This window comes from Mustela putorius, unplaced genomic scaffold, assembly GCF_011764305.1.
Source record: "Mustela putorius furo isolate JIRA1106 unplaced genomic scaffold, ASM1176430v1.1 tig00003853_pilon_pilon_pilon, whole genome shotgun sequence".
NCBI classification, from domain to species: Eukaryota; Metazoa; Chordata; class Mammalia; order Carnivora; family Mustelidae; genus Mustela; species Mustela putorius.
In genome coordinates this window covers 64,900,616-64,920,953 of record NW_025422005.1, presented here as the reverse complement: position 1 = coordinate 64,920,953, position 20,338 = coordinate 64,900,616, and the positions used below count along the sequence as shown (strand labels likewise).

Below are 20,338 nucleotides of genomic sequence, written 5' to 3'. Positions count from 1 at the left end.
ATCCATTGTTTTCCCCCATCATTTTTATTACCTGCCCTGAAAAAACATTCATTAGAGACAAACTATAAGGAATATTTATGTACTGTGAGCAAAGGAAAGAACATAAGTTGGGTGGGGTCATGGATGAGTAAGGGCAGCCTAGAAGGATTCTGCTGAAGATATTTCAACACTGATGAACACTAGGCCGTCATTTGGCTTATTAAAATAGTGCTGGGTAGTGAGAGAGAAGCTGGCACATTTTCCTGTAGATGAGATGCCCCTTGGGGTTTGAACAGTTGGGACACAGCTGCCGTGGCTAAAACCAAGCGAGTACAGATGTCACCAAAGTGGAAGCAATTTCATACCATCCGATGCTGCCAAATCCAAAATGCCAACGGAGGAAAAGTATTGAAGGAAGCCTTTAAAATAGACTAGATAACTATTTTAAATACCAATTCTGTGTGTAACTGAAGTTTTTGCTGTTGAGGTCCATGAACCAACAGTTATTATGGCTTAGAGAGCTCAATCAAGAATTTTATTGCTCAGTAAGATAAATGTAATACAATGTGCTCCTCTTGGTGTTTGGAACAGCCACAAAGTCACTGGACGTGAGACTTTGTAACTCCAAAGGTCTTTCAGAAATTGTCCTTTTACACAACTTTTTTCTCCTTGAATTGTTGTTCCCCTTGTCAGTAGTGCTGCTATTCTCTACAGTCTCAATGGACACGCTGTATCACATGGCATCACACTTCAGAACTTACTACCTTTAGAAAGACAAGGCACGGGGGCACCTGGGTGGCTCAGTGGGTTAAGCCGCTGCCTTCAGCTCAGGTAATGATCTCAGGGTCCTGGGATTGAGTCCTGCATCGGGCTCTCTGCTCAGCAGGGAGCCTGCTTCCTCCTCTCTCTCTCTCTGCCTGCCTCTCTGCCTACTTGTGATCTCTCTCTGTCAAATAAATAAATAAAATCTTTAAAAAAAAAAAAAAGAAAGAAAGAAAGACAAGGCACGGAAGGGAACACTTTATACTAATACACACCCACACCCAACTTACCAAATGCCTTCTTAGGCTCTATTAACTTCAAGGTAAAGGATTCACCTTTTTTTAATTCCTTTAATTTTTTTGCAACATCATAATGACGCCACCCAGTGATATTTTCTCCATTTATGGATTCAATATGATCCCCCACACAGATGGTTTTAACTGCGTCAATTAGGCTACCATCTTTAATTCTCTGAAAGAAAATTAAGGATAACACATAACACAAAATGGAACTGCATAACATTACTTATATATGTTGACATATTAACAACACAGCTTAATGCTCAGTTAAAGATGAAAGACCAAACAATAAAGGACAACCATCTTACCTCATTCAGAATTATGCTCCATCAGTGATCAACAACTTTTCCGAGAAATTTCTGACATCCCTTGGGGGGGACACCCCCAAGAATGGTCACGATGTCACTCTCATGCTCTAACGTGGGTCTTGCTACATATTCTGAGCTCTAAGCTGCCATCTCATTTAATTTTAACAACCTTTATGAGAGACTCGTGTCATAGATCAGAAAAATTGAAGCTTGGGAAGATCAAGTAATTTGCCAGTTCAGCATACTATAGAGCAATTGTTCATTCACTTCTCAATCTCCATTACCAAACTGTAATATCCTTGGAGACAGAGATGGTGTTATTCACCATTATATGCTCTGTGTCTAACATAGTACTACACAGAAAAATCCCTCCAAAAATGGTTGTTGAATCATTTCAAAATGAAACCCAATACATGAGAATAGACCTTAAGGTGTTTGTTTGTTTGCTTACTGGCTACATTTTTTAAACCTTAGTAACAAATGTAGTGATTCAAGAACTGGTACAACCTCAGCTAATAACATTGATAACTAATAAGACACAGATGTGGTTACCATTTAGGAAGCCAGTAAGAGTGATTTTATACTATCATTTTTCATTTATACATTTTAGATAAGGAGAACTTAGGACTCATAGGAAAACTTTAAATTGGTCTTTCTTAAATCTATTTTACTTCTATACAATAAATCTATAGTGCAGAGTATCAAAAGGAGACCTAACACTCCCTAAGATAGTACTAAGATTTTATGGAACAATTCTAGGGATAAGAGGCCCAGAAAAAACTGCACAGGTAACAGCCCTGCACAGTTCACTTCTTCCACAGTTGTGAGGAACAGGGCAAAAGAAAAGCCACAGTCTGCCTCAGGAGTCAAATCTTTCATGTGGGCAGACAGGATAGAAATATGAGAGGCTACTAGATGTATAACAAAAGCCTGTGCCATTCCCCAGGTGGGAGAATAACATCTTCTGAATCAGTAGGGTAACCACTGCATCTAAGAGTTAAGAGGAAAACTGATCTCACGTACCCTAGCATCTCCATAATATCAACGGAATAAAGAAAACTGTAAAAGACTCTTCTAGGAAGGTTGGACTTTAAGTTTTAAGTTTTATTGCTATATACCAAAACTCAGTTTCATTTTACCCCCAAATTTTAAGAACATTCCTATTTTCATTAAAATAGTAACTATTAATATGCTTTATGCAAGTGAAATAATGTCAATTCAGAGCTCATTATCATTACAAAAGTGAAATATAAAAAAATGAAAAATTTCATAATCTGATACTGTTTTATTAGGATTTGATATTACCATTATAACAGAATTAAGAGTTACTACAACATACAACCAAGTGCAACTGGGTTTTCTAAAGGGTTACAGAAAAATAAGCAAGATTTCAAAGAAAACTAGAGTCTAAAAAACCAAACAAAAAGACTATTAAATAGCCTATCATCTTTGTTTTTTAAGATTTCTTAAAGATTTTAAGATCTCTTAAAGATCTCTTAAGATCTCTCTTTTTTTTTTTTTAAGATTTTATTTATTTATTTATTTGACAGAGATAGATCACAAGTAGGCAGAGAGGCAGGCAGAGAGAGAGGGGGAAGCAGGCTCCCCACCGAGCAGAGAGCCCAACAAGGGGCTCGGTCCCAGGACCCAGAGATCATGACCTGAGTCAAAGGCAGAAGCTTAACCCACTGAGCCACCCAAGCGCGCCACATCTACCCATTCTTAAGCCATTCTAGAATGTGGGCATCTGGGTGGCTGGGTTGGTTAAGCAACTGCCTTCAGCTGAGGTCATGATCCCAGAGTCCGGGGATCAAGTCCTACATCAGCCTCCCAGCTCCATGGGGAGTCTGATTCTCCCTCTGACCTTCTCCCCTCTCATGCTCTCTCTCTCATGTTCACTCTCTCTCTCTCTCTCTCAAATTAACAAAATAAATCTTTTTAAAAAACAAGCCATTCGGGGTGCCTGGGTGGCTCAGTGGGTTAAAGCTTCTGCCTTTGGCTCAGGTCATGATCCCAGGGTCCTGGGATCAAGCCCCTGGGATCAACCCCTGCATTGGGCTCTCTGCTCACCAGGGAGCCTGCTTTCTCTTCTCTATCTATCTCTCTCTCTCTCTTTGCCTGTCTCTGTTCCTACTTGTGATCTCTGTCTGTCAAATAAATAAATAAAATCTTTAAAAAAAAAAAAATCCATTCGAGAATGTGAAAATCTATATATAACTCTCACTTCCTTGATTTTTATTCTAATTTCTCTTAATGACTTCCCAACTTGTTTTTTTTCCTTTGATCAACAACACCATATAAATTTCAGTGTTCCACCTCTTATTTTTAAGACTTGTCACAATTTTATTAAAAGTAAGCAGTATATGAAATTAATTAAATGAAAGACTTTACAGGGCACATGGCTGGCTCAGTCAGAAAAGCATGAAATGCTTAATCTCAGAGTTATGAGTTCGAGCCCCCATGTGGAATGCAGAGATTAAATAAATAAAACTTTTTTTAAAATGTAAAACTTTACAGACACATATAAATCTTACCAGTAAATTAAAGGTCAGAGTAACAAAAATCTAGGCTGTGCTGGACCTGTGAGGAGCCACAGAGGTGACTAGAAGACTGTCAAGACCGAAGGAGGAAAGGCCGTCACCAGAAGTCAGAAGTCAGAGCAAGTAGCTGGGTAAGAACCCAGGTGGGCAAGAAAAACATCAAAGCATGGGTAATCATCAGAGGTAGCAGATGAGGATCTGGGATAAAGAGATGGGGAAAATGCTGTAAGAAACTTGAAGAACATCATGAGGGAAATAAAATCCAGAAGCAAAGGGATGCCTGTGTGGCTCAGCTGATTAAACATCTGACTCTTGATTTCGGCTCAGGTCATGCTTCCAGGGTTGTGGGATCAAGCCCCACCTTAGGCTCTGAGCTCAGTGCAGTGTCTGCTTCAGATTCTCTCTCTCCCATGCATACACTCTCTCTTACATAAATAAGTAAACCCTATGCTTTGAAAATCTTAACATGAAAGAGAATAACATTGCTAAAAGTGCTACTCAAACACAAAGAACTGGAAAATAAAGGTGTTAGTTCTACGCTTATATTTACTGAGTCACTGAGTATAATTCTCTATGACACTTAGAACTTTGTCTCATCTAGCTTAAGAGCTTGATATTGCAAAATGCAGAGAAGACAAATATTTTTTAAAAGATGGGAGTCACAAGCTTCTTAAACTCAGAGGTTCCCAATCATGTCAGACCATTATGATAGTATTTTCCATTATTTCATTGCATACACTTACAGAAATGTCTGTTCATCACAGACAGCAGCAGAACTCAAGGGTATCATCCCACCCTCCGCACAGCCTAGGTATCAGATTCAAGGTTGTCTGATCTGCATGCTTTACTGCCATGGTCAGCAGCCCTGAGATCTGTGCTGCTGATCCTCCCAACACTGTCCTCAAACGATGTTCTAATAAACATTCATAACTGCAAATAGCTCGTTCATTTAGCCTTCAAAGCAAGCCTCATTCCATTAACAGAGGAGAATATCAAGGTACAGTGATTACATGGCCTGATCAAAAGAACACAACAAACGACAGAATTGGGATTCAAACAGAGGTGGTACCAAAAGACTACATAACCCTGAATTATAACAAGGTCTAAAATAGTTACCATCTGTCCCTTTATATAAATGTTTGCCAACTCATCTTAAACCACTCTAGGAATTTCTGGTTTTGTTAAAAAGTATACTCTGAATCTTCTGGTTATTTATATACTCTGATTCTGGGAAATTGAGTCTTGCAAAATCTAAAATCACAAATGTTTAAGTCTGTTGTCTTTTCATCTGTAAAGTTTTATCTGTGAGAACCATGCATTACTGTCTTTTAATTCAATTAAAAAAAAAACACAGATTCTACATAGAAGATAGATCATACAGTATAGGTGTTTCTCCAACATTTCACTTAGGATAATGCCCTTGAAATCCATCCATATTGCCACAAATGGGAGGATTTCATTCTCTTATTCAGCTAATACTCCATTGTGTGTGTGTGTGTGTTTGTGTGTGTGTGTACACACACACACATCTTTATCCATTCATCAGTGGATAGGCATGTAGGTTGCTTTCACATCCTGACTACTATAAGTAATACTGCAGTGAACACCATACACAAATGCATGGTACATTTGTCTTTATGATTTTATTTATTTTAGAGAGAGAAAGTGTGCAGAGGGAGGAGCAGAGACAGAGGGACAAGCAGATGAAGCACAGAGCCAGATGCAGGACTTGATCCCACCACACTGAGATCATGACCTGAGCCAAAATCAAGAGTTAGATCTTAACCAACTGAGCCACCAAAGCACTCCTGTTCATTTAGCTTTCTGAATTAGCATTTTCATTTTCCTCCTAAAATATTGAGAAATGGAACTGTTCAATTGTATGGTAGATCCAGTTTTAATTTTTTTGAGAAAACACCATATTGTTTTCCATAGTGGTTGTACCAATTTACATTCCTACCAACAGTGCACAAGGGTTCCCTTTTCTCCACATCCTCACCAACATTTGTTATTTCTAGCCCTTTTGAGAATAGCCATTCTAACAGGTGCAAGGTGGTATCTCACTGTGGTTTTGATTTGCATTTCCCTGATGATTAATGCCCTAAAACATCTTTTCATGTACCTGTAGATCTTCTTTGGACAAATGTATATTCAGATCTTCTGCCCATTTTTTTAAATCCAACTATATTTTAGTTAGATAGTCCCACTTTTTATTTTTCCTTCTGTTGCTTCTGTTTTCAGATTCAAAAATCATCACCAAAACCTATGTCAGAGAGCTTACTGCCTATGTTTTCTTCTATTTTGTGGTTTCAGGTTTTAAGTCAATTCTTTAATCCATTCTGGATTAATTTTTGTATATCATGTGAGATAATGATCCAGTTTCATTCTGTTGCATGGCTGTCCAATTTTCCCATTATTGGCAATCTCATATTTCCCACACCATTTATTAAAGAGTATCCTAGAGTAAATAAATAAACAAAATAGAATGTCCCCTCCTCCATTGTATACTCTTAGCTCCTCTGTTATAAATTGGCCATATATGCAAGAGTTTATTTCTGGGCTTTCTATTCTGCCCCATTGATCAAGGTTTGTTTTTATGCCAATACCACACTGTTTTAATTACCATAGCTTTGTAATATACCTTGAAATCAGGGAGTGTGCTGCCTCCAGCTTTGTTCTTCTTTCTAAACCTTGCTTGGCTACTCAGGGTCTTCTATGGTTGGTTCCACATAAGTTTTAGGACTACTTGTTCTATTTGCATAAAAAGTGTCATTGGAATTTTGATAGGGATGGCACTGACTCTGTAATATTACTTTGGGTAGTACAGACATTTTAACAATATTAATTCTTCCAATCCATGAGCATGGAATAGCTTTTCATTTATTTGTCTTCAATTTCTTACACTGACATCTTGTAGTTTTCAATATGCTATTATCTTCCTTGGTTAAATTTATTCCTTGGTACTTTATTCTTTTTGATGCAACTATAAATGGAATTATTTTTTAATTTTTCTGATAGTTCATTATTAGCATATAGAAATGTAACATTTTAGCATACCAATTTTATATCCTGCAACTTTACTGAATGTATTAGTTCTAACAGTTTTCTGGATACAATCTTGAGTTTTATGTATATACCATCTCCAAACAGTGACCATTTTACTTCTTCCTCTCCAAGAGGGACACATTTTATATCTTTTCCTTGCCTAAATGCTCTGACTAGAACTTCCAATACTGTGTTGAATAGAATTGGCAAGAGTGGGCATCCTTGCCTTGCTCCTATTCTTAGTGGTGAAAAGCTCAAAGCTTTTCCTCTAAGTGCGATGTTAGCTGTTGGCTTGTCCTATAGGACCCTTATCACATTGAGGTATGTTTCCTCTATATGCACTTTGCTGAGTTTTCACCATAAACAGATGTTGAATTCTGTCAAATATTTTTTCTCATCTACTGAGATAATTTTTATCCTTCACTTTGTTAATGTGGTATCCACATTGATTTGTAGATGGTGAACCATCCCTGGAATAAACCCCATTTGGTCATGAGGTAGGATCCTTTTAATGTATTGCTGAATATGATTGCTAATGTGTTGTTGAGGATTTTTGCTTATATGTTATTACAAATACTGGCTCTTCTTGTATCATTCTTTTCTGGTTTTGGTAGCAAGGTGATGCTGGCTTAATAAAATGAGTTTGGAAGAGTTCACTCTTCTAATTTTTAGAAGAATTTGAGAAGAATTGGTATTAATTCTTCTCTCTGAATATTTGGTAGAATTTGCCAGTGAAGGCATCCAGTCCTAAACTTTTGTTGTTGGGAATTTTTTCACTACTATAAAGGAGATTAAATCCATCTGTTCAGATTTATTTCTTTATCAGTCTTTATGGGTTGTAGGTTTCTAGGAATTTACCCATTCCTTATATGCTGTCCAATAGGTTAGGTGTAACTGTTCATAATAGTCACTTATGATCTTCTGCATTTCTCTGGTAACCAGTGTAACATCTTTCAGTTCTGGTTTTGAGTCCTTTTTGGTAAATCTAGCTAAAGGCCTGTCAAATGTTTTTCAAAGAACCAACACTTAGTTTCATTGATCTTCTCTATTGTCTTCTCAGACTCTTTCTTTTGGGAGGGGACAGACAAGAGAGAGAATCCCAAGCAACAATCCCCCCAACATGTGGGTTGATCTCACAACCCTGCAGTCATAACCTAAACCGACATCAATAGGCAGATGCTTAACCAACTGAGCTACCCAGGATCTATCCAGTGCCCCTGGATATTCCCAATCTGTATTTTTGCTCTAATCATTGTTATTCCCTCCTTTCTACTAACTTTGGGCTTCATTTGTTCTTTTTCTAGTTCCTTGAGGTATAAAATTAGGTTGAAACTTGTTTCTTGAGGTAAGCATTTATCTCTATGAACTTCCCTCTTAAAACTGCTTTTTGGGGGCACCTGGCTGATTCAATGGGTTAAGTCCCTGCCTTTATCTCAGGTCACGACCCTAGGGTCCTGGTATCCAGCCCTGCATCCAACTCCCTGCTTAGCAGACAATCTGCTTCTCCCCTTCTCTCTGACCCTCCCCCTGCTTGTGCTCTCATTCATTCATCGTCTTTCTCAAAAAAAATCTTTAGGGGGGAAAAAGGCATGGAGCCCAACACAGGGCTTAATCCCAGGATCCTGAAATCACAACCTAAGCCAAAATCAAGAATCAGATGCCCAACTAACTGAGCCACCCAGGCGCCCTAGGCCTGTGTCATTCTAAAGCCCATGTTCCCATGCATCACAATACACTGCCTCCCTAATCATGGAATTCTTCCTCCTTACCCTTTTCTGAATCTATACCACACCGTCCTACACTAACCTACTGATTTCTAGCCACTACTGAAAGGATATCATGTACTCACTTCAGCAGCACATACACTAAAATTGGAACCATACAGAAAAGTTTAACACAGTCCCTGACTGAGAATGACATACAAACTCTTGGAATGTTTCATTATTTTTTTACTTATCTTGGCAAAAATAAACACTGAAAGGGTGAGCCAAAAATTAATTAAAATGATCACTTATAAGGAGTGGGAGAAATGAGTAATGGGATAGAGGGTTAGGGGAAAGAGTGACAGATCTCTGAATGTCTTTTAGTATAGTTTTAACTTTTGAATCATGTTAATATTTTATGTATTCAGAAAAAAAAAAAAAAAACAAGGATGGGGGGTGAAGTCCAATTCAAAGAGAAGCAAATGGATTCAACAGCATTTCAAATAAATAACAATTACCTAGTGGGAAAAGGGGCAGGAAAGAACCTATTCCAAGTAACCTCTAAATACAATACTTTGTTTAGGGATGCCTGGGTGGCGGAGTTGGTTAAGTGGCTGCTTTCAGCTCAGGTCATGATCCCAGTGTCCTGGGATCAAGTCCCACATCAGGCTCCTTGCTTGGCAGGGAGCCTGCTTCTCCCTCTGCCTCTGTCTGCCACTCTGCCTGTGTTTGCACGCGCTCTCTCTCTAACAAATAAATAAATAAATAAAATCTTTAAAAAAAAAAAAGAATACTACATTTCATTTAAATGGGATATTAGGCAACTGATAAAATAATTTTAAACTAATGTCCATACTGTAGTTTTATCAATATTAGATTTTCTGAATTTCACTATGATACTATAGCTATATAGAGGAAAAACCCTGCGCTTAGTAAGTATATTCTAAAACAGTAAGGGCAAAATAGGCGTAATACATACAATCCACTTTTTCAAGTAGTTCAGAAAAATTGTATGTATTTGAATTTAATATACATATACACATGCATATGAAAGAACAAAACAGCAAATATGGCACATGGTAAAAAACTGAAGAAATGTGTCAAGGGTATTATGGAAGTCTTACAATCTTTAAAACGGTAAGTTTTAAATTACCACCCCCCTCGATTTTTAAAATCATATTAACCATATACACAGTAGGATATTCATTTCTATAAGTTGAATTATATGTCAGTAGTTGGCTTATGCTCCACTTTCTCTTTGCCATCACGTACTTTCTCACATGACTAGTAACAAGTACAGAAGCAGGCACATGTTCAAGGAGGCATTAAAAAAATAAAGAACACAAGCTCTGAACATGGAGGTTAAGATCTAAAAAATCCACACGTGCTTGCAAAACTTTTAAGCCCTTCCCTGCTGACATTAGAAAGGCATTGCTGCATGTGCTTCATGTCCTAAGCTTCCCCCAGATAATCCCACATGACTTGCCCGACTCACGATTTTCCATTTGGTCACCCACTCAACCTTCGGCACAGTCCTATCTTTTGCAGAGCTAAAAATAACCACTCTATTAAATGGGAAGTTAAATAAAGTACTATTTACAGTTAAAAAGATAGCTTCCTTAAGACTTTTTTTTAATGATGACAATGCGTCAGCAAAGATTTGGGCAAAATGAAAACATGAAATATGTTTTGCTTATGAAATTTATAACTAATTATTAGTGAAGTGGATAGGAATGTCAGTCAGCTCTGGAACCAGATCTCATGAATTCAAACCCTGAGTTTTTTAGCTACGTGACTTTGAAGCAAGCTACTTAACCTCCCTGATCCTGGTTCTGTATTTTTAAAACAGAGGTTAATAATACTGCCTACCCACAGGTCAATCTCCCAGATACCATATTGAAAAAAAGAAGCCAGAAACAATAGAGCATAGGATTCTACTTAATGAAGTTCAAGAAAAAGCAAAACTATGGCATTAGAAGTCAGAATAGTGGCTGCCTTTGGTGGGGAAGCAGTGACTAGGAAGAGTCACCAGGGAGACTTCCGGGTGGTAGAAATGAAGTTTCCCTTGATCTAGGTGGTGGTTACACAGGTATGAGTACAGTAAGCTATACATTAAAAATCTGTTGTACATTAATAAGAAAAAACATAGTATCAAATTGAACTGTGAGAATTGAGAAAAAGTACATAAAGTGCATAGTACATGATAAGCATTCAATAGAAGTCAGCTGTTTTGCAATTGTTTAATAGAAGGATTTAAGAAATGAGCCTGGGTGTCTGAGTGGCTCAGATAGTTAAGCATCTACCTTCGGTTCAGGTCATAATCCCAGCATCCTGGGATCAAGTCCCACATCAGATTCCCTGCTCAGTGGAAGTCTGCTTCTCCCTCTGCCCCACTCCCTGCTCGTTTTCTCTATTAAAAAAATAAAAAACCAAAAACAAAACAAAAAGTGATAAATCTACGTTCCTTTTCACTATTCCTCAGTTCTTAGTTTTTTCATACTATCTCAAACCTTCTCTCATCTTCGCAGCTCTATATTGCTCTCTTTGTGCCTAAATAAAGAAATTACATACCCTCACACTCTAACATGCTCTTTCTCTCTTTCAAAGAAATAAATAAAATCTTTTTTTAAAAAAATGTTTACACTTAGGGTGCCTGCCTGGCTCAGCTGGTAGAGCATTCAACTCTTGATCTCAGGGTTGTGAATCTGAGCCCCACACTGCATCTAGAGATTACATTTTTTTAAAGATTTTATTTATTTATTTGACACACAGAGATCACAAGCAGGCAGAGAGGCAGGCAGAGAGAGAATAAGAGAAGCAGACTCCCTGCCAAGCAGAGAGCTCCGACGCAGAGTTAAATCCCAGGACCCTGGGATCATGACCTGAGCCAAAGGCAGAGGCTTTAATGCACTGAGCCACCCAGGCGCCCCTAGAGATTACTTTAAAAAAAAAATATATATATATATATATATTTTTTTTTTTTTTTTTTCTCTCACTCTCTCTCTCTCTCACACTTGGAAATTACCCTAAAAAAAAACACTGGAAATCAACACAGAAGTCATCAGATATTAATGAGCTACAGACCTACAAGATCTCATATGGATAAATGGGCACCAAGATCTGGCTTTCCTTCTCATTAAGTTCTAAATTCTAGAGGAAGTTTAAACTGAAAGTAAGAAATTCAAGCGAAGGGTAAACAAAAAATGAGGTCTTTGCAAGCTTTTTTAAATGAAACCTTATCAAAACATCCCTGCTAAGCCAGCTTTCCAATCTGAAGATTTCTTTGACCTGGTAGATTTTCTTAAATATTACCCTCGGTTAAGTCACATAGTTATTTTTTAAGACTCACCTTTATAAAAGCATAGCCAGCTCCATTTTCTGTAATGGTGAGACCAAGTGAGTCCTCAGATTTATATACATTCACTTCTTTTTGGTTCCCTTTCACATGGGCAAATATGAAATCTTCAAGGCCTACATACGATCCTAAGAGATTTTCCATATCAACTTTAGGTGTGTTTAAAGTGCAATATAAGATCTGTAAGAAAGAAAAAAATAGGTTAGCTCAGTTTCCATCACAAAGCATTCTGATCATTAGATATAATATTTGAGTGAACCAGTCCTCGATTTATGATCTAAGAAGTTACATCATTAACCTCAGATAATATATACGGAGTACTTCCTATAGACAAGGCTGTGTTCTAAACAATTGATAGCCATGATCTCATTTAATCCTCACATTGACTTTAGAAATACATTATCACCTCCAAATTATAGAAGATGAATTTTAGGCTACTAAAAGAAAGTAATTTGCCTAAGGTCACAAAGCCTGTGTTTGTCAAGAGCCAAATTCTGAGTTCGGATCATAGTGATTTAACACCTACATTACCTGCCATTTACAATGCTAAAACCAAAAGTTGTGTTCCCAAAGGCAAGGCCATGACATGTTTACCACAATGAAAAAATAAGCAAGACTGTTTTTGAAAACTGGTGATTTTTTTTTAATGAGGAAAATTATTTATCACATTATAGTGCTTGAGAAAAGTAATGAATGAGGTACTAAAATGAAGAGGTCTAAAACAGACCTTAAAGACCACAAATCCAGTTCCTTAATTTTCAAAATAAAGGAACTGAAGTATGGAGAGATGAATGCAATTTGGTCAAATCCACATGATGGTAGGAACACCTTGGTGGCTGAGTTGGTTAAGCCACTGCCTTCAGGTCAGGTCATGATCCCAGGGTCCTGGGATCGAGTCCCGCATGGGGCTCCTTGCTCAGCAAGGAGCCTGCTTCTCTCGCTGCCTCTGCCTGCCTCTCTGCCTGCTTGTGTGTACTCTCTCTCTGGCAAATAAATAAAATCTTTAAAAAAAAAAATTCACGTAATGGTAGAAACAGCATGAAGAACTGGAATAGTAAAAAGTGGTGAAGAGGGGCGCCTGGGTGGCTCAGTGGATTAAGCCGCTGCCTTCGGCTCAGGTCATGATCTCAGGATCCTGGGATCGAGTCCCGCATCGGGCTCTCTGCTCAGCAGGGAGCCTGCTTCCCTCTCTCTCTCTCTCTCTGGCTGCCTCTCTGTCTACTTGTGATTTCTCTCTGTCAAATAAATAAATCTTTAAAAAAAAAAAAAAAAAAAAAAAAAAGTGGTGTAGAGATTCTAAAGCGACTCATGTCACCATGTCTTTATTGAAGCTCATTTTCCTTCAAAAACAGGATTCATTTTACTAAAATCTGCAGGGCAGCTCAAAGTTTGTTCACCATGGTCTGGGGCCCAAATATAAAATTACAGAACAGTAGGAGAAAGGGGGTTGAAAACATGTCATTGGTTCAAAAATTAAGTTCAACAAACATTTCCTGAGTACATATGTCCCAAAGGAAAACATTTTAATACAGGTGTGTTATATCAAAATGGCTAAATGGAATTTTTTTTTTCTTTTTACTGTCAAGTAATTTTGTCACAGATGTTTCCAGCCCTTCCTCCAAACCTGAGCCTTGCTTCAGTCCTCCCTTTCAACCCTTTCCCTGTATCCCTGGGTTTCACACCATTCCTGATTCCCACTCGAACTTAAGCCTTAACATGTCCATAAGCCTCATAAGGTTCAGAAATGGTGCAACTACTACTTATCAAATGGCCCTTTAAGCTATATCAGAATGTGTCTGAGTAGGAAGAGTTCTGTCACACGGCCAAAAGGTCCAGCATGGTCAGCAAAACTCTGATCAAATCTGAGAAGTGTATGAAAGGAGCTAGTGATGAGGACAAGAGGCAACTGGGTACCAAAGAATAAAGGCTTACAAAGAAAAACTGGTGTCCCCACCCTTTCCCTTTTTCATCTGTGGTGAAGTTGTGCTAACTGATGGATGTTTGATTTAACCCCTTGTGTTCCTGGGCAGGGTGTAATATATTTGGTGATCAGAACGTGAGCCCAGGGTCCTGGGACTGAGCCTCACACCGAGCCCACACCTGCATCAGGCTCCCTGCTCACTGAGAAGCCTGCTTCTCCCTCTCCCTCTCCCACTCCCTCTGCTTGTGTTCCCTCCCTTTCTCCCTCTCTCTGTGAAATCTATAAAATCTTAAATAAATTTTAAAAAAAAGAATGGCCCCTATTATTATTCTAACTGTGAAATCAATGTATAATTAGTCCACTTACAAAAATCATGAATAGTGTGGGTAAATGGCCAAGGGAATATGCAGAGTAAACAGCTATTCTGATTTCCTTTCTCAAACAATGATGGGAAGGTGAAGAAACAGTTTTGTTTTGTGTGGTTTTAAGAAGTGAATCTATTAATGTGTTCACAGTGGATCCCAAACACCATTAATATAAAAGCAAGTTATCAGTTAGGAAATAAAACATTAAAATCTAAATGATGGGGAGCACCTGGGTGGCTCAGTCAGTTAAATGTCTGCCTTCAGCTCAGGTCATGATCTCGGGGTCCTGGGATTGAGCCCCATGGGCTCCCCACTCAGCAGGGAGTCTGCTTCTCCCTCTCCCTCTACTTTCTCCTGCTCGCACTCTCCCTCTGCTCCCTTTCTCTGTCAAATAGTAAAATCTTAAAACAAACACACACACACACACACACAAAATGATGATGTAACAGGGCAGGAGAAAAGCCCCAAAAAGGAAATCCCACACAGAGTGGACTTCTAGTCACTATGCTGCTTCCTTTCTTTCAATTTTTCACATTTCACTGCAAAGCAAATATTAGATTTCCTGTAGGTATGATCCCTTTCACCATGCTTCCTCCCTTGCAGAAGAACGTTCCATTCCAGATAGCCAAAAGTTTGCAGGCAAGGTATCTTCCCCCGCTTCCCCCAGAAGAAGTGGAGCCAGCTACATCCTTCACAGAACAGAGCTCCACAAGAGGCTGTGCTGAAAACCTGCAGGAAAGTAACGGTCACGGAGAGGGAGAGTGCAAGCCCTCTACAACAGCAAGTAAAAAAACGCCCTAACTTCAGGTCAGATCTCTGTGGGAGAATAAAAACCTAACACTCATAGGATCTCAACACACAACCATCAGCAAATATATCTGTAAGTATGTGATAAAGGGTTAGAAATTCAAACACATCCTTGATGAAAAATAAGTGATATAGTGCTTTCTGAATGCTGCAATATTCTTGCTTATTCATCCACCCACCAATCATCGATTAAATACCTGCTTTTCCCCAGGTTCTGGGGAAAGTAGAGGGAGAGGGAGAAGCAGACTCCCTGCTGAGTGGGGAGCCCATGGGGCTCAATCCCAGGACCCCGAGATCATGACCTGAGCTGAAGGCAGACATTTAACTGACTGAGCCACCCAGGTGCTCCCCATCATTTAGATTTTAGTGTTTTATTTCCTAACTGATAACTTGCTTTTATATTAATGGTGTTTGGGATCCACTGTGAGTAAACACATTAATAGATTCGCTTCTTAAAACCACACAAAACTGCACACTATGTATGCAAAGACACACAGTCCCTATACCAGGAAATCCCAGGCTCATATACTGCACTGAGGTATAGTAAGGCAACATGATTCAACTGAAAGAGAGCAAAAGCTATGAATATTTTAAACCAAAAAGGAACTCAAATACATATCTTGAGGTTTCCTATTTCATTCATATATTTCCCTCAATCCAAAATCTAAAATGCAGGCACCCATTCCACCCCTATAATACCCTTACCTATTGAGACTCTGCTCAAATGTAACTGCCCAGATGGAATCAATCTTTCCACTTTGCTCACATCATTTCAATCTAGTAACTCATTCAACAGTTTAAGTCACCTTGCCTTGGATTCTTGCTGCTTTAACACATGTATTTGTCATCCTCACCCTGAGAGGAGATCTTGTCTTGTCTTCTTTCTCCTACAACAGCTAACAAGCACCCTACTCCCTTTGTATCTGAATGGCATTGACAGCATACATTCATTTACCTCATTTGATATAATATACATGTATACCAGGTTTTATTGTCCTCATTTCGCAGATAAGAAAATTGTGATTTTATCCAATGAACACAGCTAATAAACGTTTATTGTTAGGATAGAAAAAAAATGATGCACTGTTCAAGTCATATCTGTGTTCCTTTAAGAAATACTGCTTCCACTGTAAGTATACTAGATAAAAGACAGTAAGACATAGTATTTAGTGTATTCTATACCTTCTCGTGAACAAACTAAACTAAATCAAAAGAAAGTAAACTCAGGGCAAGGTATCATAAGGTGAGTCATCCATTAGATAAAAAGATTTCTGGTGGGTTTTTTTTTTTCAACTGTAAAATGAAATCCTTAATGTCTTCTGAGGTATCCGCATTTAGTGCTTTACTACCATTGTCCATTTTCATTAAATAAATGGAATATTCTAGTTTTTCAGTTGAACTCTCTAAGTTCCTGGCTCCCTGAGCAGATACCAGATGACCTCCCAGGAGTGCCACCCTACTGCTGCCAGCCACCGCTACCCACAAAGGAGTCAAGCCCAGTGGGGACACTACATTGGACCCCATGGGCAAGAAGCTGCATCAAAAGCTGATGACACTTATGACCCTTTTTTCTACTTTCCCTGAATCAGACCACCTCTTCAAATGGGTGGGGACCATCATGGAGTAGCTGGCACAGTATATGAACACCTGAGGTACACGTTCTCCCTGGAGTTCACCAGTGACTACCTTTACAATGACCCATATGGTGAAACTCCTCACACCCCACTACCACCCCAGTACAACACCCAGGCTAATTTCTGCCTGGACATCCTGAAGGACAGTGGTCTATCCTGTATGATGTCAGGACCATCCTCCTGTCCATCCTAAGCCTGCTAGAAGAACTTAACATTGATAGACCTTTGAACACATGTGCTGCTGAACTCTGGAAAAACCCCACAGCCTTTAAGAAGTATCTGCAAAGAACCTATTCAAAGCAGGTCTCCATCAAGATCCCTGACTGCCTAGCCTCTCTCCTTGTGTTGTCTTTTTAGTTTTTCTTTAGATGGTCTTCATTCCTATCTAAAACTCTGCATCTTAAGCTGTGGTGTCATTTTTGTTCTGTTTTTAAAGATTTTATTTATTCATTTGAGAGAGAGAGAGCACACAAGCAGTGGGGAGGGGCAGAGGGAGAGGGAGAAGCAGACTCTCTGCTGAGCAGGGAACCCAATGCAGGGCTCGATCCAAGGACCCTGAGTTCATGACCTGAGCCAAAGGCAAAGGCTTAACCATCTGAGCCACCCAGGCACCACTTGTTTTTGTTTTTTAAATTAAGCCCTTAAGAGTGAGTCATTGTAGTAAATAAATACATTGGGTTTAAAGGAAAAAAAGATAAATGGAATACTCATGACAATTTCGTTTCCTAAAGCAGCACTGACCAACAGATATGTAACAAGCCACAGAATTTTAAATTTTCTCATAGCTACATTAACAAAAGTAAAAATAGATGTTAATTTATTAACTTATTAATAGATGTTTATTAATTATATAATTATATATATCTAATACATTGTTTCAAATAGATAATACAAAAATTGAGATAGTTTCCATTTTTTAAATTTTTAAGATCTTACTCAATTTGAACTAGCCAGAGTGTCCAGGATCTATAGTTTGCTACTAGCTACCACATGGGGCAGCTCAGTTCTAAAATATCCTGTCTTCATCAATTTTATACTTTGTATTTTCCCCATCTCCCTGTATCTGCACATGGCATTTCCTTAACCAAAAATGACATAGCCAAAACCCAACTTCTAAATCCAGTATATGTCAAAATCATTCCCATCCAATGAAGTCTGCTACATTTTCTATTATTATTATCCTAGGCTAACTTTTTTTTTTTAAAGATTTTGAAGTAAAGTCTACATCCAATGGGGGGCTCTAACTCATGACTCCAAGATCAACAGCTGTCTGATACATAGTCCTCTCTCAGAATATTTAGTTACACAAACCAATAATTTCACCAACCCATTCTAGATTAGATTTTGTTGTTTCCAACTAAACTCTAGAATCATTCATTATATTTTTTATCTTTATAATTCTTCAGTTTAAAAGGTCTACCTACTACTATCTCATTTTATCCTTAAACTCAGTAAAGCAGATGGTAAATTGTGTTTAATACATCCTTATATGTATGCATACAATACATCCTTATATGTATGCATCCTTATAGTAATTTCACATCCTATTCCCCCTATCAAAAATTTTAGGCACATGGACACCTGGGTGGCTCAGTTGGTTAACTGTCTTCACTTCAGCTTAGGTCATGATTCCGGCGTCCTGGAATCGAGTACCACATCAGGCTCCTTGCTCAGCAGGGAGACTGCTTCTCCCTCTGCCTGCAGTTCCCTGCTGCTTCTGCACACCCTCTGACAAATAAAATATTAAAAAAGAAGAAGAAGAAGAAGAAGAAATTTCAGGCACAGAAAAGTTGTTCCCCCTTCAACAGAAGCAAAAAAAAAAATTTTTAAGGCAGGGAGGGGCACACCTAGGTGGTTCAGTTGGTTAAGTAACAGACTCTTGATTTTGGCTCAGATCATGATTTCAGGGTTGTGAGACTGGGCTCCATGCTGGGTGTGGAACCTGCTTTAAGATTCTCTCTCCCAGGGGCACCTGGGTGGCTCAGTGGGCTGAGCCTCTGCCTTCAGCTCAGGTCATGATCCCAGGGTGCTGGGATCAAGCCCCGCATCAGGCTCTCTGCTCAGCGGGGAGCCTGCTTCCTCCTCTCTCTCTGCCGCCTCTCTGCCTGCTTGTGATCTCTGTCAAATAAATAAATAAATAATCTTTAAAAAAAAAAAAGATTCTCTCTCCTAGGTGCCTGGGAGGCTTAGTCGTTAAGCCTCTACCTTTGGCTGAGGTCATGGTCCCAGGGACCTGGGATTGAGTCCCACATCCCGCTCTCTGCTTAGTAGGAAGCCTGCTTCTCCCTCTACCACTCCGCCTACTTGTGTTCCCTTTCTAGCGCTGTCCAATAAATAAAATCTTAAAAAAAAAAAGTTCTCCCTCTGCCCCTCCCCACCCATAATCGTGTGCGCCCAAGCGCCACCCGTAGGTAGGTGTCTCGAAACAAAAACAGAAACAAACAAACAAACAAAAAACAACCAATGGATTAAGGGGTAAGCAACTTGGGGTGCCTGTCTGGCTTCGTCAGAAGAACATGCAACTCTTGATCTCAGGGTCGTAAGTTTGAGCCCCACATTGTGTGTAATTTTTTTTAATAAGCTTTAAAAAAAAAAAAAAAGATGTAAGAGACTTGAATCTAGTCCCACTTCTGTACTCAGTGAGCTGTTATTTGACCTCCATAGTCCTCAGGTACATCACGGCATCATTAAAGCTTGGTCTACATCATGCAGTTGTTATTAAAAAAAAAAAAAAAAACTCAATAAGACACTATATATACTTTTTAAACTAAAAGCCTATTTTTAAGGTTATTATTCCTGGAATATAAGTGCTTCTTGAACAGTAATATTTACACTTACAAGCAGCTTACAAGCTGCTTATATTGCATAAGTTTTCCTGAGGAGATCAGATTATGCTCCTTTTTAATGTCATCACCAGGAGGGATTTCTTTTTCTCCCATAAATTACATTATCCCTCAACTTTGTTGTTGAAGAGTAACTCATGGACAGCGTTCTTACCATGCATAATATCTGAACTGTTATCCTCCAGTTTGTACCATGTAGTTATTATCATTCACCCTTAAAACTTGGCTAGGATGATAAGTCTGAACAACTATATAGAATCATTAATATAAATTAAATATTGTCTTTTCTCTCCATTATATACTTTACAATGTGCTTTATGTAAGGTTAAATAAATCATTTGTCATTGGTGTTTCAAAAGATATTCTGTTACCACAGATCTCTCCAAAAACACATTAAATGCCACCTCCCACCTTTTTTTTTTTTTTTTTTTTAAATCCAGGAAGCCCATTTCCAACTTTCTTTTGTTTGATGCCTTCCTTAAACAGGAACTGAGCTGGCCAAAGATCCCACATGTTCCAAAAACCTCTGGAAGAAGTTATGGGCTTGTGTAGCTGGCATTACATTACTAGTGGATGTGATTTTAGTAAGTAACTGGAACTGTAACCTCTTAAAGTTTATCTAAAGTAGCAGTATTAATATTTTAATACAACTACTTTCCTACATCTCAATCTATCCTAAGAATCTTGCTACTTTTTATATACTTTCTAAAATAAGCATTATAGAAATACCAATATTATAGAAAATAAAGAGAAAGTACATAATGACAAATCTAATAA

At 38.5% G+C, this 20,338-nt stretch overlaps 1 protein-coding gene and 1 non-coding gene across 2 annotated transcripts in view; one reads left to right on the top strand and one right to left on the bottom strand.

Moving 5' to 3' along the window:
• GIPC2 (GIPC PDZ domain containing family member 2) overlaps positions 1 to 20,338 on the bottom strand; it is an 84,583-nt gene that overhangs the window by 36,754 nt on the left and 27,491 nt on the right. The window contains exons 2-3 of the mRNA XM_004758138.3: positions 11,986 to 12,171; positions 1,032 to 1,212 (exon numbers count right to left, since the gene is read on the bottom strand). Of these exons, the coding sequence (XP_004758195.2) occupies positions 1,032 to 1,212; positions 11,986 to 12,171 (367 nt within the window). The remainder of the gene's footprint in view (positions 1 to 1,031; positions 1,213 to 11,985; positions 12,172 to 20,338) is intronic.
• On the top strand, positions 8,775 to 8,881 carry LOC123387414. Its single transcript, XR_006601868.1, has one exon. It is a non-coding gene; the product is annotated as a U6 spliceosomal RNA (small nuclear RNA).